Here is a 17,806-nt window from a genome sequence, read left to right as displayed (position 1 = left end):
ACGCGCCGCCAATACGTGATGAGCAGCACACCTGACACACACACACACACACACTGGCGGAAGGAACACTTAGGCGATAGCGAAGTCCTGAAGCATCGCACACCGGCATACATTCAAAGCATCATCACCACCACCACCACCACCTCCACTACCACTACCACTACCACCCCCCTCACCTCTACCACTACTGCTACCACCCACCTCACCACCTCCACCTCCACTGCTACTAGTCTTCCCACCACAGCTGTCATAGCCATCACCGCCACCACCTGACCTTACCACCACCACTACCACTACCACCTCCCTCACCATTATCTTCACCATAATTTCCACAGGCACCACCACCACCACCACCGCTACAACCCACCTCACTACTATCCCCACTACCACCGACATCCACCACCTACAACAACAACAACCATCATCATAACCATAATCATAACCCCCTCTTCACCTGTACAGCTGGCCCTTCTACCCTTCTTCATCACCATCACCGGTCATCCCTACTACCAGATATCAGTACTAATACCACTACTACCCTCCACTATATACCACCCTAATATATTTTACCACTAGCCCTGCTGCCTACTCTTCGCTATTACCACGACCATCAATACCACTACTACTAATACCATACCCACCCCAACCACTAGTACCTCCTTACCGTTCGCACACCTACTAATAGCACTGCCCATCCTCATCCCTCTGCCTGTACTCACCAAGACATGCGAGGAATACGTCTCGGGTTATGTTGTTGATGCTTTCCTCGGTATGTGCTGCTTTTTAACTATTCGAGACATTTAAAGTCTCCTTTGCATTTATTCAGTACATGTTCCTTTTGTTTGTTGTTTTCTTGTCCTCGGTGCGTGTGGTCGTCCTCTCTAAATACCTAATGATCAAGGTAAACAGCCCGAAACATTTATTGAATAGCCTTGTTATTTTTAAATCACTTGCCATATGTGTTTAGCTCACCAACCTTAACAATTTACTGTCAAACATTATTTTTGTGTGTTTATCTACACACCTGTGCCTCAGACTTTATCCTTAGATTTCGTAAGCTGCATAGTAATTAAAGTTTCAAGTTTCAGGTATATCGGAATTCTTTTCACTTCCGCGGTCTTTCTAAAAGGACAAGTCAGTCTGTCGTTCCGCTCAGAATATTAGGACATTATTGCATAACGGCGTATCTTCTACTTGCTTTTCGTGATATGTTTATTTTGCGACTAAAAATCAATCACTGAAAAATACTTAAGCGAATCCTATGAAAATTTTATTTTCTTATATAGATATATATATATATATATATATATATATATATATATATATATATATATATATATATATATATATATATATATATATATATATATATATATATATATATATATATATATATATATATATATATATATATATATATATATATATATATATATATATATATATATATATATATATATATATATATATATATATATATATATATATATATATATATATATATATATATATATATATATATATATATATATATATATATATATATATATATATATATATATATATATATATATATATATATATATATATATATATATATATATATATATATATATATACATATATATATATATATATATATATATATATATATATATATCATATAGCTCCTATAAACCCAACCAAACCTAACCTCACTATCCATGAACTTAAATAACCTTTTCTTAGGTATATCTCTCGTATTAGCACTCAAAACATGATTGCCAAGCCAGTTCCTTTCATCCGTCATTCTATTTGTAAACCAGTCCTTGCCTGTGTTTTTTGTTGAATCTGAGTTTACCAAGCTTAACCAATTACTACACGTCCTACCCGGCTCACTTTGCTAATATCACCTTCATAAGACCCTTCACTTCATCTATTAATAAACTTCAGTCAAGTCTCCTCCCACCCTTCACATTTCTAAGGGCTGCAAAGTTAAATGTTTGAGTCTATTCTCATAAAGCAACTTTCCTTACCCGTAAATTTTTTTCATCATCCTCTTCTACATAGATTTTAACATCTTGATATCCGTATTACATAGTATGGCGACCAGACCTGACCGACATTATTGAGATGAGGTCTACTAATGTTAAATAGCTTGCTTGCGAAATAGCTTGAGGATGACGTCAGTGCTTCTAGTCAGTTTCATCGCTATAGGTGAGGACATCCCCTTAACCCCCCGCCACAGCTAGGATTTTTTAATCACCGCCGAGTGGCCTAAGAATACCCACATGCTGTCCTGAAGACCACCTATCAACCTGGACTGTAGATTTTCGTAAATACAGAAATTTGGATATCACAACCGACATTATTCTTGTTATTTTTAAGCTATCTAAACATTTTTCCCTTGCTGAACGCAGTCACATCACCAGAGATTCGTCGAAAAATAGATGTTTCGTTTTCCCCATATGCTTCATCCTCCATCTTCCCCTTCCCTTTCCTCTTCTTCTTTTCTTCGTCCCATTTTTTTCTTTTTTCTCTCCTCCTCCCCTTCTTCTCCTTCTCCTCTTGTATTTTTTTTCTTATTTCTAACATATATACTTCCATTTACTCCTGCTTCTCTCTCGTCCCGTCCCCAGTCCTCCTCCCTCATACTCACGTAAGGCACGGAGCAGGAGGAGTCACTTGATTAATCTACTTACTGTTTGGTACGCAGCTCGCCTTCGCTGGCTTTTTTTCCTGACTTTTTTATTAATATTCTTTGGCGCGTCGGTCAAAGTCGCCGCCACCCGCAGGTTGTTTCCGAATCGTCGCGTTGAGGCGTCGCCGGGAAGGTCACCTGAGGGGCTGCTTCTTCCCACGCCTGCTACTCCTCCTCTTCCTTATCCTCATCCTCCCCTTCTTCTCTCTGTTTTCTTCTCTCCCTCCTCCTCTTCCTCCTCCTCTTCGCGTCTTACTTCTCCATCGCCACCGCTGCATGATACGCCCACATAACCTTTACTTGCCTCACCGTGCATTGCAGCACAGCCACGAAACTTACGTCCCTTGCAGCACCTGGCGGGAAGAGCCTGGTAGGTGTCCTCAGGTATCCCTCTCAAGGTGCTTTGTGGCCTTTGGTAGATGCTCGCAACAGGAAACATACAAAATTCACACATTGAATCTATTTTGCAACATACCTTTCATTGAAAACTTGTATCATATAACCAATCACTACACACCTAAACTAACGTGTGCGTATCCAGTAACAGATGAATGGATTTTATTTTCATATTTTTTTGTGTCAACAAATATCTAAGCTACAATTTAATAATGAGACGATGGCAAAAGAAAACGAATCAGTGAAGAAACAAATAATCATATATGCAAATATTTATATAACTAATAAATAAGCATACATTTAAAAAATAAAACAACTTGCATGATTTGTCATCCACGTTGCATATATAGAAAGTCAAGGATCCATGAAGCCCCCGTGAAAGAAGAGAAATGCAAGCCATCAACGAAAAATTACAATTATATGGTGATTAATTAAGTGTGTGTGTGTGTGTGTGTGTGTGTGTGTGTGTGTGTGTGTGTGTGTGTGTGTGTGTGGTTGTACCCCCTTACATATGAATGGAAGATTTTTCTTCTTTCAATATAAATATATGAACGGAAGTAAAGGTAACGTTGGCGACATAAGCTGTAGCTACATTTCGTTGTCACTCATTCTCGTTTCCTTAGTTAGCCCTTGAGTCTGTGATGGGTAAGAGCCATCATCCCGGGACAAAAGACCAGGTTACTACAGTTTACCTTCCTCAGGTTTTCTCAGCTTCCCATTTATCGACCAGCCCAAAAGGACACACAGCAGTGTGGGCTATACACCGACTGCTAAGGTCGAACAGGACCCGCAGATTCGTAATAAAGCGTGGCAGCCACTACATCACGGAACCGTTGGAATGGTCTTCTCGTGAAAATATATTGCCCAGCACGTAGGACAGATATTTAGATGAGGTGAAGGGACTAGTAAACAGACACAGACTTACAACGCGTAACAGTCACATAAAAGTACACATAGAAAGACCGACAGAAAGATAGATCGACAAACACGACTGAGAGGGAAAAAAGCAAGGAGATAAAACAGGCGTATATACAAACAGGTTTAGACAAAAAGACAGACAAATTGAGACAAATAGAGACAGACTTAAGAGATATATGTAGCGATAGACACTAAGGCAGAAAAGTCCTTGCTCCGCACAAAACAGCCAATCACACACACACACACACACACACACACACACACACACACACACACACACACACACACACACACACACACACACACACACACACACACACACACACACACACACACACAAAGAAACAAACAAACACAAACAAACAAACATCAATAATACAGTGACTAAACATAACTTCAAAACATAAATTATTAAAAAAACACGCCTTCTCACGACCCTTGCCAGGACCCACACGCCTTTCCCCTTCCTCCTCCTCCTCCTCCTCCTCCTCCTCCTTACTTCAAATAAAGCACCACATTTTTACCTTTGAAATACACGGTAAATAATAATCAATAGGAACGGACTGACCACCTACCTCCCTGCACACGCCTTATTTTTAGTGACCTTCAACTTTGAGCCACGAAACTATAACGACACCTCGCTATACAGTCTCTCTCTCTCTCTCTCTCTTTCTCAACACACTGGAAACAACATGGCTCTCAATTCATCTTACTGTTTCTTTATTTTAATCTCCGCCCATCGGCCGTCACCCCACCTCCGAGCGTCTCCGCCTAACTAGCGTAGCTTACTCTTTAATAGCAGGGTACCGGCGCCCCTTTTGTGAGTGTGTCCTCATGTATCACGGAATGTCCCTAGGTGACACACACGAACCCTCTTCTTCCCTCTCCTTCCCCCCTCCCTCGTCATTCTCCTTCTATCCTTTCTACTCCTCCTTCTCCTCCTCCTCCTTCCCCACTCCTTCTCCCCCAACTTTTCTTTTTTTCATCATCATTATAATCATCACCATTCTTCAGCTCATTTTACTCTGCCTCCTCCTCCGCCTCCTCTGTGCCATCTTCCTCTTTCCTCTTTTATTCCCCATTCTCTTTCTCCTCTTCATCCTCCTCCATTTCCCCTTTCTCCTCTTTCTTCCCCCTCCTCCTCCTCCTCCTCCTCCAAATCCTACTCTTACTGCTTATGCTCGTCCTCCACCCCTAGCCTCCTCCTCCTCCTCTCCTCCTCTGCCTTTGACCCTCTGGGAAGCCTTCAGCACATAAATATACACTCATTCTTTGTCCACCTTATCAACCTTCATGAACTCCCTTTCCTTTGCTTTCTCTTTTCCCCGAAACTGAATCTCTTCTTGTTAAGCGAGTTGTGGAATTATTATAAATACTGGGCGTTATATTATTTTTATTTTATTAATGATGTTTGATTGTTATCTAAACGTTCAGTTATACTTTTTTTTATATATTTACTTACTCTCTATATACTTATTACTATGTATTATTCTTATATATAAAGATTTATGCACTTATACATAATTTATCAATTTAGAGAAACATGCTTTATACAATTTGTTAATTTACTTTTTGTGATTACGTTAAGTATTTACGCAACTACTTTTTCTGTTTAGTTTTTCTTTGCAACACGTTTCTTGGTATATGTTGATAATTTTAATTTTGTATGTTTTGAAGATGTATTCTTACACTCACAAGTGTGTGTGTGTGTGTGTGTGTGTGTGTGTGTGTGTGTGTGTGTGTGTGTGTGTGTGTGTGTGTGTGTGTGTTTGTCTTTTTTTGTGTGTATAAGTGTGTGTGTTTTAGGGTGACCAGACGTCCCCGGTTTCCGGGGACAGTCCCCGTTTTCAGTGACCTGTCCCCGGCTACTGCTGTCCCCGGAAATGTCCCCGGTTTTCACTGTGACTGAAAGATCCGAAATTCGAATAAAGGAAAAAATGGAAAAAAAATAAAACGAAAATGTTGACCAAACTATACGTATAGTTGCGCACCGTACTACTCGCACTGTAGTGTACAGTGTATATAACTAAGGAAATGATAAACAGCTTTGCACGGCATAATTTGCGAGACTGCCTTCCAAGAACATACAAATTGTTAATCAATTGAAGTTTTATTCAATTCCTTTGCAATTTAGGATAAATAGGGTGAGAGAAACTTTTGAATGCTGCTTCATGAATGGTAAGGGCAGTGTCCCCATTTTAGTTTTTCAATGACAAAAACACTACATGTTTTGGAGGTTTTTACGCCTCTGAACCGGATTTTGTCTCAGAAATCTGGTCACCTTAGTGTGTGTTTGTGTGTGTGTGTGTGTGTGTGTGTGTGTGTGTGTGTGTGTGTGTGTGTGTGTGTGTGTGTGTGTTTTGTGTGTATAAATGTATGTGTGTGTGTGTGTGTGTGTGTGTGTGTGTGTGTGTGTGTGTGTGTGTGTGTGTGTGTGTGTGTGTGTGTGTGTGTGTGTGTGTGTGTGTGTGTGTGTGTGTGTGTGTGTGTGTGTGTGTGTGTGTGTGTGTGTGTGTGTTTGTGTGTATAAATGTGTGTGTGTGTGTGTGTGTGTGTGTGTGTGTGTGTGTGTGTGTGTGTGTGTGTGTGTGTGTGTGTGTGTGTGTGTGTGTGTGTGTGTGTGTGTGTGTGTGTGTGTGTGTGTGTGTGTGTGTGTGTGTGTGTGTGTGTGTGTGTGTGTGTGTGTGTGTGTGTGTGTGTGTGTAGTGTGTGTGTGTGTGTGTGTGTGTGTGTGTGTGTGTGTGTGTGTGTGTGTGTGTGTTCAAAACGTAAGTCCATAAGGTAATCGCTGCATTGAAAAGAATGTATATGCATCGACTGAAAGAGTAAATCAACAAAAGTGTTGATATAGATGATATAGATGATTGATGATGATTGATGATATAGATGATAGATAATATGATCATTCACATTGACAAAAAATGTTGACCAACGGTAAGAAAAGTAGGTACACACACACACACACACACACACACACACACACACACACACACACACACACACACACACACAGGTATGCACACGAAAACAAAAAAAACTCCACTCAGCACGAAGATCCCCGCGTCGCCGCCGCTCCTCTTCGTGTGTTCCTCTCATTAACGTTTCCTCGGTTGCAAAACACTAAACGTCTAGGGGCTGAAGGCCAGAAAAATACAGCTTATGTGTCCTTTCTCCCAATGGACTGTGGGAGGCCGCCCTAAGCGAGGCAAATCTTCCCCCTCTATGGAATGATAACAGGATGAGGAGGCAGTGGGCCAGGGGAACGAGCAGGAGGCAAGAGGTATGGAGTGGGCGTCTCGAGCGCCTCTTCCACACGCCACAAACCATTATGCAATCATATCCCGGAGCCACGAACCAATTGGAAACGGCACCGTTTGGTACTTCTGAGGGTAACAAAAAATCGGGTTTTATTGTTCGATAAACGGCACGGTTTTCATAATTTAATGTTTGGTGTATACTTTTGGCCCCTCCACGGCCGGCAGGGACCACGACCGCCGCAACATTCCCACTCCGCTCCAGGAAACGAGAGATATAAATCCAGCCGGCATCCTATCACTGGCCACAATAATTCCCATCTAGACCATAATTAATTACAGGTAATTATAGATGCTGTAGGTACGGCTCTATTTCCGTGGACGGGGGGCGGGACACACACACACACACACACACACACACACACACACACCATACCCTGCTCCCTCTTAACCTGGCCACCGTGATCACCAGGTACCTAATGGCCCAGCGGCTACTTGACCCCAACGTGGGTTTCGATTGAGAATGATAATTAAGTGTGTGTGTGTGTGTGTGTGTGTGTGTGTGTGTGTGTGTGTGTGTGTGTGTGTGTGTGTGTGTGTGTGCACAAATAACTGACACCCCAAAGAACTGCAACAAAAAACGGTTGATTGATCTTTTTGGTTGATAGTTGTCACGTCGCCACATTTTTATTTATTGGGCTGCATCCGTTTCTCGAGACACTGCATCACAGCAGGAACTTTACAGACTTTCAAATAGATATGGTAATGAGCCAGAACATGAACGCATACTTGCATGTAAGCATATATATATAGAGAGAGAGAGAGAGAGAGAGAGAGAGAGAGAGATATTCATGTTCTAACAGTATGATGTGAGCATGGAAGCGTTGCAAACACGGTGTTACCGATTCAAGTCTTATCCGCATTCTGTTTCTCAACCCTATTATCAGTTGTGGATGCTGTCATGGGGAACATCAGTGAGTACCACAAAACACTCAGGCAAAAATGAGGATCACTAAAAGATCTAACGAGTTTGATATATATATATATATATATATATATATATATATATATATATATATATATATATATATATATATATATATATATATATATATATATATATATATATATATATATATATATATATATATATATATATATATATATATATGATATCGATATATACAAACGTACGAACATATATGCACGACAAATGCAAACTTTCAGTGTCGAATGATACGCCTCCGCGGTGCAGTGCTTAGCGTCGCTGCCGGATCTGCGGGCCTTGGTTTGAATCTCAGCCTGGGCAGTCAGCTTGTAGCCCACCGGGTTGTTCAGCCTTCCTTTCACGATAGTCGATAAATGAGTGCTGGGGATATCTGGACTAGGTAGACTGGAAACCTGAATGTTACACTGGCCCTTTGTCGGGTTAAGTGTTCTCATACCACAGGCTCAAAGGGCCATCGGGACGGAAATGAGCACCGCCGCCACGCGCAGCTACAGCATATGCTCCCAATGTTACCTAACTTTCGCGTCGATTGCAAATTATGCTTTTCGTCATGACCACCCCGTAATTCTCCTGATAAAAACTTTGGCTCTGTTGAAGCACTGACATATTCGTTTGCCAGACCCTTTCTTCTCGCAGCCTAGCACTACCTGATGTACGTACATGCATTTCTATTGGAGGGATATTTTTTTTATAAAACAGTATGATATGAAACTGCTCTTGGCATAAGGCTAAACATGTGGCAGTAAATAATAGATAGCTCAGGAAACACGACAACCTCTCCCCGCCAAGAGGAGCGGTGTGAACCTTTAAAAAAAATATATAACATGTCACTTCATCATATTTTAGAGTGACTTGCAACGTCGCACTGCGCCACTTTTTTTTTTTTTCACATAAGAATATATATTAATCTCAATAGAGCAGAATGAAAGCGTATACACATCTCATAATCTTTGTACACTAAAGAACAAACAAATATTATAAATGAGTAGCAGCTTCAATGTTAGACTTTTTGGTTACTCTTTTTCGGCTGTTATTCAGTATTTATTTATTGTTTGTGCTTTATTTTAAAATTATCCATTTGAAATATGGCAATATCATTAAGTAGCCATGAGGGTATTTTAGCTATGTGGTAACTGGAATCTTTACATGTAGACCCTACTTCTGAGCAACCAACCTTTACGTGGTTTACGATGAGTCTGCATTTATTTGATAATCGAATCTGGCTTTCCCTCTAACCTGGCAAACTGTCACCGAGGCTCTGAGTGTTCTATTGAGCAGTGGCCTCGGCCTGACACGGACCATTACCCGCCATGCCCGGCAGACGCACAGCCGTGGGGCACGACCTTGCATTCCGTCGTTAGTGTGTCTCGGTTCACCAAAATTAAACTAATTATAAGTGGGTTCGTAAAAAGTAAAAAATATATTAGGAAGAAGCAGTGAATTATAAAAAAAAATATTAGCAAAAAATGTGTAGTCGTCTCTAGAAGACGACGACGACGACGACGACGACGACGACGAAGAAGAAGAAGAAGAAGAAGAAGAAGAAGAAGAAGAAGAAGAAGAAGAAGAAGAAGAAGAAGAAGAAGAAGAAGAAGAAACAAATAAACAAACAAAAGAAAAAACGAGAACAAAAATAAGAACAAGACCATGAATAAAAAGAGCAAGAAGAACATGAAGAAGAAATAGGAAATTGAAATAAGATCTAATAATAGCAATGATAATAATAATAATAATAATAATAATAATAATAATAATAATAATAATAATAATAATAATAATAATAATAATAATAATAATAATAATGATAATAATAATAATAATAATAATAATAGTAATAATAATAATAATAAATGACAAATGAAAACAAAAAGGAGCTCCCTTCCCATTAAGAGAAAACAGGCATTCACCCGGACCTCAGAAGCAAGCACTATCATAAAAACAATCAGCGCGACACAATCCTTCACGTCCAACTAATCACTGACCGCTGCGAGCCACTCCTGCAGCCTCTACTTCAGGTGTACTCGGCTAAGTAGGAAGCTTGCTCAACTCTTTTTTTGTGACGCACTTAACTCTGTCCTTCCCTCCCTCCAACCAAACCACACTACCTCCCAGGGTCGGACTGGCCTATGTGCCCGTTCACCAAAAATATGCAAGCAAGAATGAGGTGGATTCAAGGTACGGGATCTACTGATGGTAATGGGCCTGTATAAAATTGCAAATGTTAGCTTCTCTATTTTTTCTAATTTTACGACAGGACGTACTTACGACATGACATTACGCTTTCCCCTTCTTTGTGCGTTCGTTTTTTTGGTTAGGCTCTCGGTGTTATGGACTCGTCAACACGGCGTAGTCGATATCTATGCAAGCGGAGAAAGGTTCTAATATAGTGCTCCCTGTCTTACTGTATGGCTGTGAGACACAGACACTGAATAGAGACTTGGAGAGACGTGTCGATGCTCTTGGTACCAAGTGCCTGCGCAGGCACATGGGGTATCGCTGGAATGACTTTCAAATCAGAAACTACTTCGTGAAATTGAATCAAGGGCTGTTACCAGCTTAGTGCAAGGATTAGAGGATTAACAAAAAGGATTAGAGGAAAAGAGAAGAAAATGGAGTATGGGAAGCAGAGGTAAGATTACAAAAGGAAGGAAAGGAAAATAGGTCACCGTAGTTGCGGAAGAGCTGGAACAAAAAAATAAAGGAAATATATTATTGGAAGGGAAGGGAAGGGATAGCCAGGAGAAGATAATGGAAGGGAGGAGAGGGAAAGACAGTAAGAGACGGAAGGCAGTGTGTGGAAAGAAAAGAAGGGGGGGTAAGGAAAGGGAAGGATTAAATTGATTGGTTGATTGATTTGGTTGTACGGTCATGGCACCATAGGAAGGAAGAGGATAAGTTAAGGAAGGGAAAGGATGAAAAAAGTATGTCAGGAAAGGAAAGGGATAGAAATGGAAGATAGTGTGAGGGAGGAAAGAGAAAAAAAATAGAGTGTGAAGAGTAGAGCTATGGTAGGACAAGGAATGGTTTGAGAAAGGATAGAGAAAAAAAAAGTGTAGAGAGGAGAGATAAGGTAAGAGGAATAGGATAAGGATAAGAATAGAAAGAAGCGGAAGGGAATATAATAATGAAAAAATGGAGATGTGTAAAGTAAGGGAAAGGAAGGGAAGGAAAGGAGAGGCGCAGGTAGGGTAGCGAAATAAGTATAATGCATTGGAAGGGAAGGGAGAGGAAGAAAAGATAATGGAAAGAGGAGAGGAATAAAAAGGGGCGAGGTAAGGGATAGGAAAAAGGAGAAGGAAATGGTATCGGAAGGGAAAGGAGAGTTACAGGAATGGTAGAGGTGGGAAAGGAAGGGAAGGGAGTTCTGCAGGTCACTGTGTTTGGCCTTTTATCTCAGCGGCGGGAGCGGCGACCACGACCACCCGCATCAGGCCCAGCTAAGGGTCGGTGTCCAGCGGTGAGCGCCGTTAGGAGGGTGAGTTGCATCTGGCAGGAAAAAGGGAGAAGGAAGAGAAGGAGGAGGAGGACCAAGAGGAGCAGGAGGAAAAAGGAGTAGGAAGACAGGCAAAAGGAAGACAACAGTAGGATGATAAATAGGAGAAGTATGAAAAATGAGAAAAAGATAAGGACAAGCAAGAAGAGAAGGAGCGAAAACAGGTGGAGGAAGAAGAGTCACACAGGGAAGAGTATGAGGAAGGAGACAAGAAGGGGGAGAGGAGCAGTAGAATAAAAAGTATGAAGAGGAAGGCAAACAGTAGAAGAACAAGTAGGAGGAGGATGGACAATATGAAGATGAGGGTAACAAGCAAGAAGAGAAGGAAACCAAAAAGGCAGGGAAGAAAAGTCACACACGGAAGAGTAGGAGAAATGAGATCAGAAGGGAAGGAAAAGCAATAGAAAAAGAAGTACCGGTATGATAGGCAGGAAAAGGAAAAGGAGCAGTAACAGGAGGGTAATGAGGAGAAGCAAGAGGAGGAAAGCTAGAGAGAATGAATTACCTCGTATGAAGAATGTGTTGAGATTACGTGTGGACGGAGACGAGTACGTAATTGAATGATGAGGAAATGAGGATGAGGAAAAGGGCGGAAGGTGGTGCGGATGTGGATTAGGAAAGGTATAAAGGAAAATCTGAGAAGTGTGAGAATGTTCTGTGTGAAATAAAGATTTGAACGTTAATTTTGCAAGGTAGAGGTGGTTAGTTGAGAAGTGTGAGGATGCTCTATGATGAAGGGTTAGAGACGGAAAAGTCAAGCGCATTAATAGGTAGTTACCATAAAGAAAAAGAGTAGAAATCAAGGTGACTGATGCATAAGTGGTCCGCCATATTGTAAGTTAAGTAGACAGCATTACAGAAAACATCTCCGCCATCCAAACAGACAGCCAGGCAGCAATCCAGCCACCCTACCAGCCATGCGTGGAGTTGGGCGAGAGAGAAGTCGTGAAAGGAAGTTAGTGGAGTCTGATGAAGAGTCGGTCAGTGAGTCATTAAGGAGGTGAGGCGTGAGACTTGTGGTAAAAGATGGACTTTCTCCACGGAACTTGTGACCATTTAAGAACCGAGGCAACCAGTCTGCTCCTGCCTCGCCTAGCCCTACCGCCCCACCAGGCCTGTCAGTAGCCCACCCAGCCCCTGCCGGCCCTATCAAGACCCTCTCGACCCCCAGCTTACTGGTCATCGCTTGACCGGTCAAGCATTGCTTACACCGCAGGGAGGGGTGGGAGAGAGAGAGAGAGAGAGAGAGAGAGAGAGAGAGAGAGAGAGAGAGAGAGAGAGAAAATCGTCATGGAAGGCTTGGGCGTGACGTGCCATGGCCGGGGAAGTCGTGTTTTAAAAGGATGGGTGCAGGAGGCAGAAATCCCCCCCCCCCTTCTCTCTCTCTCTCTCTCTCTCGTTTCCTTTTCCCTTTCCCTTTTCCCCACACTTTTTATTTTCTCATCCCTGCTTCCCCTCCCAGCCTTCAGGACACCTCCCACACTACCGTGAGGGAACTTGAAGCAGCGGGAAACCTCACGCCCTTTTCTGTAGTATCTCGTTCGTTGCTCAGGCTCCCCTCCTAAGTTAAGATAGCGACAAGATAACTCGCGGGTGCGCTACTTGAACCCTCCATAATATCGTCGCATACGGACACTCATGGCTCACGGGAGATGGCATCGATCGATGGAGATGGCTGGAGATTGGCAAAAAACAGGAAGAAATGGGAGAGACAAAGCCAGCTGCAGCATCGACATGGGGTCTCCTACGCCTGATGGTAATGTGATTGAAAAGTGATAACAAAATGAGATGAAAGTATTTATTGTTCACCTGTATACAGATAGCTACAATCAGAGATTTTTCTTGGCACAGACAGTAAGTAAAAACAAAAAGAAAAAGAATATTATAGTAAGAACAACAAGGACAACGAATCATAAAGCACAATAAAAACCCAAAGCGCCATAAATACAGAGCCCAGTAAAAAAAAGAGATATGTTTCAGTTTGTCTCAGTAAACAAAAATAATAAGATCACATCGTTTCAAAACATCTCTTGAATTTATAATAGTTAACTATTGCCGATTGACGTTATCTGGAAGTCGGCAAATAGTCACTGCTGCACTTGCATCCCCATGATAATACATAATTATAAAATTTCATACTTTTTGGTATGAATGAATCCGTGTAGCTATCTCTTATAATTTTAGAGAAACAGTCTTCTGCTTGATCTCAAAAAACAACTTGCATGGAGAAGATGATTTACATCGTTCATTATCTTATCAACTGGCTTAAGTTCAGGCTTATTTTAAACAGCCTCAACATCAAGTTTACGCTCCGACTCAGCGATTTTGTTCAACTTACGTCTTATCCTTTTAGGTTAAACGACCGTAACAAATAATTATGGAGAAACTGATTCATGATTCTACCAGTGACTTACAAAACAATCCCTCGAGTTGTCAAGTTGTCAAAATGAAGACCTTGGACATTTTTTCATTGACAAGTTATTTTCAAAGCCCCTTAGCTTATCAATTATAACCCCTTGATACTTTCACTCACTCCATCAATACATTCTAAGCCTATTTCTAATTCATCAGGTACATTTTTTTTTTTTTTTTTTTTTTTTTTTTACATGTTCGCCTGTGGCGCCGGTAGGCTTTCTTGGTGGGGTCTAGCCCATTGTAGCGCAGGCAAATGTTTATAGTGGCCATAGTGGCGCCATCTTACTTGGCTCATGCGCCCCCCCCACCCCCCCCCACGCTGCCCAAATTGAAAGTTCTTAAATTTTAATATCTTTTAATTTCGTATAGGAAATTGATACAATAAGGTTAGAATTTACATTCATGTTTAATAATATATTAAGTGTCTGACGGGTTGATTGAATCACTAAGGCGGTCTGCCTGGTTTTGAATCTACATATTTTTATATTTCCTCCTCCTCGGCACCTTCCAATACGCTGTCTCGCTTCAGCCGCGCCTCGCCCTTAGGATCTAATCTCAAGAGGTGTCAAAATGACCCAGGTGTAGACTTGGTCACGTACTGAACTTGCCAGTCGACATTCCTGACCTTCCTCCTCCTCCTCCTCCTCATCCTCCTCCTCCTCTTCCTTCTCCCCTCCCGTCGTTGATCTCCTCAGTTCCATCTTCCGTCACCCGGGTTCTAATACGTTTCACCTTTCCATCCCTTTCCTTTCATCTCCATCACTTATAGCCTTTTGTTAAGTCTTCTTTTCTCCTTCATTACCTGAGACGTCTTCCTCGTTTGTTTATTCCTGGTGTTCCCCTCTTCTGTTATATTTTGTCCGTGTTTTTTACTCTTTATGACAGGGTTTCATCTTCCCAAACTTCCCTCGTTCTCTCGTCCATCATATCAATGCTAATGCATGATTACACACACACACACACACACACCACACCACACCACACCACACCACACACACGCACACCGCACACGCACGGCTCCATGACAAGGACAAAAGGACATAGGACAAAACCCCAGCCATGTATAAAAAAAAGTTTATTGTGAATAATACCCATGCACACAGGCAGAAGAAAGATGTAACTCAACATATCCAGTGGTAAGAAGCAGGAGAGAAAGTGAGGAAAGCAGATTTGGGTCTAAGTACGTATATTCGTACTCGCACTTCAGTACACAATATCTTGTTCTTGTACTTGAACTCCACGTAGGCTACTCGACATTTTGCAAGTATGCTCGAGTTCATTCGAGTACAACAAAAAAATGCAAACGTGTGGCTGGTGTTGTGTTTGACGACCTGCATGGGTGAAGGTGAGGTCAGGGTTATAGTTTAACAAAGGTGTGTCCTAACCTTGGTGAGGCCGGGTAGCCTGGGCCCTGGGGTGAGGTGACACTGAGGTATGAGGTGACTCAGGGCAAAAAAGTAAAAAGGACTTGCATTGGAGTACATTACAAAAGTACTCGCATCTGGACGCGAGTACACAATGTACTCGAACCCAAGTCTAGAGGAAAGTGAGTGCTGACCTCATTTTATACAAAAACAAACGGGTAAACTTGAGAGGGGGGGCGAGGGGGCAAACCCCTATCTGACAGGTCACGTAGTGGGAGAGTCAGGTCACCCCACGCTGCATTGGACAGACGGGGGGATTAAAAGAATGGGAAGAGACCTGTTAACCACTGACCTCATTACTGGATCTAACTTGAGAGTATACCTCTGCTTAATTTAAAATTGTTGTTTCTTAATACACATTGCATCAGTAACATGACGTCTTTTGAAATCATTACATTTATACAATAGTTGGCTGTTTTCCCAAGAAATCCTATGATTTATTTTTACCCCAAGTTTAAAAATAGCATTATTACTATTACCTGTTCAATAAACCACTACTCCGAAATATAAAGATTGTATTACAGATTTACTCAGTCACAACCCATGCCAACACCATATGACCTCATAAACACCTGACTACAAAAACACCAATAAAGCACCTGTAATTATGGGACGGACGGAAAGCTGGGGAACGCTGAATTCACTTGTCCTCATTATTCTCACCTGACCTCGATCAGAACAGTTCTATCGAAGTTTAGTATACTTCCAGCTATCGTGGAGTGCACATAACAGCTAATTTATATTGCCTGTTCCCTGTGCAGTACACCTACGGATAAACGGCAAGGCATACTTGTCATACATACTTGTCATATGCAGTGAGCCTACCTTAGGATACTTTTGGTAGTAATTACCTCATGCTTGCCGTCTGTGTGTGTGTGTGTGTGTGTGTGTGTGTGTGTGACCCAGGGGAGGGTTTCCTGGAGCTCTAGAGGGGTAGCGTGGACGGGCGGAGATGTGGAGGGCGGTGAGTCAAACCAACACGGCCGTCTGGACAACACTCACGTCAAGGTCAACACCAAAGGAGACAAGGAAATGTTTATAAGCAGGACATTATACATTTATTTGTTTGTTTCCCGACAACAGAATGAGCTCTCGACTGACGAGTCAATATTGGGGTGGGTACACGAGGAACCTTAGCGCCCACCAGCCGCGGACGACACCGAGTAAACAACCCCATCACAGAATATACATTAACTCCTGGATAAATAATCATACATGGGATAAGGCACCACTTCGAGGTTTCGCACCCTCAAGATAATACACTTTACAACACTAGTTATCTGTTGCGTCCTACCGACTCACGGTGTTAGACAATGAAATGATTTACTCATGAGAAATGCAAGAGCTCATGGATGAATAACCATACCGCGCGATCTGTCTACTTATTGTGTAGGCTGTGGATTTCGCACAACAGCGCTCTTTGAGTGTTGCTGCTGTGATGGATGGATTTAACAATACTTATCGCTGTAAAACATTATCGGCAACAGATGGGGGAAGTCTTTCTAATACCTACATATCCCTTCATCGCCTGACCCTTGCCTGCAGGGAGGGACGCAGGTGTGTGTGTTTTGCTGTCATAACCGATAGTTTCCTCCCAAGACGACTGACTTAAATTAGCACACCTCTGTCTTCTCAGCGGCCTTGCAGTTAAATCATACACTTTGTGTCCCCTTTGTGGCATTTTGCTACAGCCGAAGGCTAGGCAGCAAGGCATTGTTACATTAAAAAGCAGCCGAATCCGCTTCCAAAATAGGTAAAATTATGTTTTTATTACGTCAGTTCAAAGTCGGCGCGGTGCTCCAAGGGCCAATAATGGCGCCCAACACAGGGGAGGTGACCTGACTCTCCTAGTACGTGACCCAGGATCTGACGAATTGAGCTTCCTCCCTCCACCCTCTCATGTTTACCCGTTCATCCTTGTATAAAATAACGACATCTGTACCGACATTCCTCATTTCGTCTCAAACTTCTTACTACTACGGAGATGTTGCAAAGGCCGACAATCAGCAGGGACCTCACAGCCAAGCCCAAGGCCACGCCGCCGCCACCGAAGCTCGACGTAAACAAACACAGTGGCGTGCTGGCAGCCAGTGGGGACACCATTAGCCAGGTAGTGCGGGGTTCTGTCTGTTCTAAACCTTACAGTGGCGTGCTAGCAGGTCGTGGAGATATAACTTTAATGAAGAGATTTTCTATTCTCTTTTTCTATTACTCTCT

General features: G+C 42.0%; 1 protein-coding gene across 6 annotated transcripts in view; it reads left to right on the top strand.

The window, feature by feature from the left end:
• LOC126999934 (SAP30-binding protein-like) overlaps window positions 1-17,806 on the top strand; it is an 87,591-nt gene that overhangs the window by 55,921 nt on the left and 13,864 nt on the right. The window contains exon 1 of one of the 6 annotated variants that reach the window (XM_050863106.1): window positions 17,553-17,699. The exons of the other annotated variants lie outside the window; for them this stretch is intronic. Coding sequence (XP_050719063.1) covers window positions 17,574-17,699 — 126 coding nt within the window. The 5' untranslated portion in view covers window positions 17,553-17,573. Of the gene's footprint in view, window positions 1-17,552; window positions 17,700-17,806 lie in introns of those variants that run through there. 6 annotated transcript variants of the gene reach the window in all.

The sequence above is a fragment of the Eriocheir sinensis genome, chromosome 17, assembly GCF_024679095.1.
Source record: "Eriocheir sinensis breed Jianghai 21 chromosome 17, ASM2467909v1, whole genome shotgun sequence".
In the NCBI taxonomy this organism is placed as follows: Eukaryota; Metazoa; Arthropoda; class Malacostraca; order Decapoda; family Varunidae; genus Eriocheir; species Eriocheir sinensis.
Note: the sequence above shows the minus strand (reverse complement) of the source record. Positions and strands in the feature narration are given on the sequence as shown.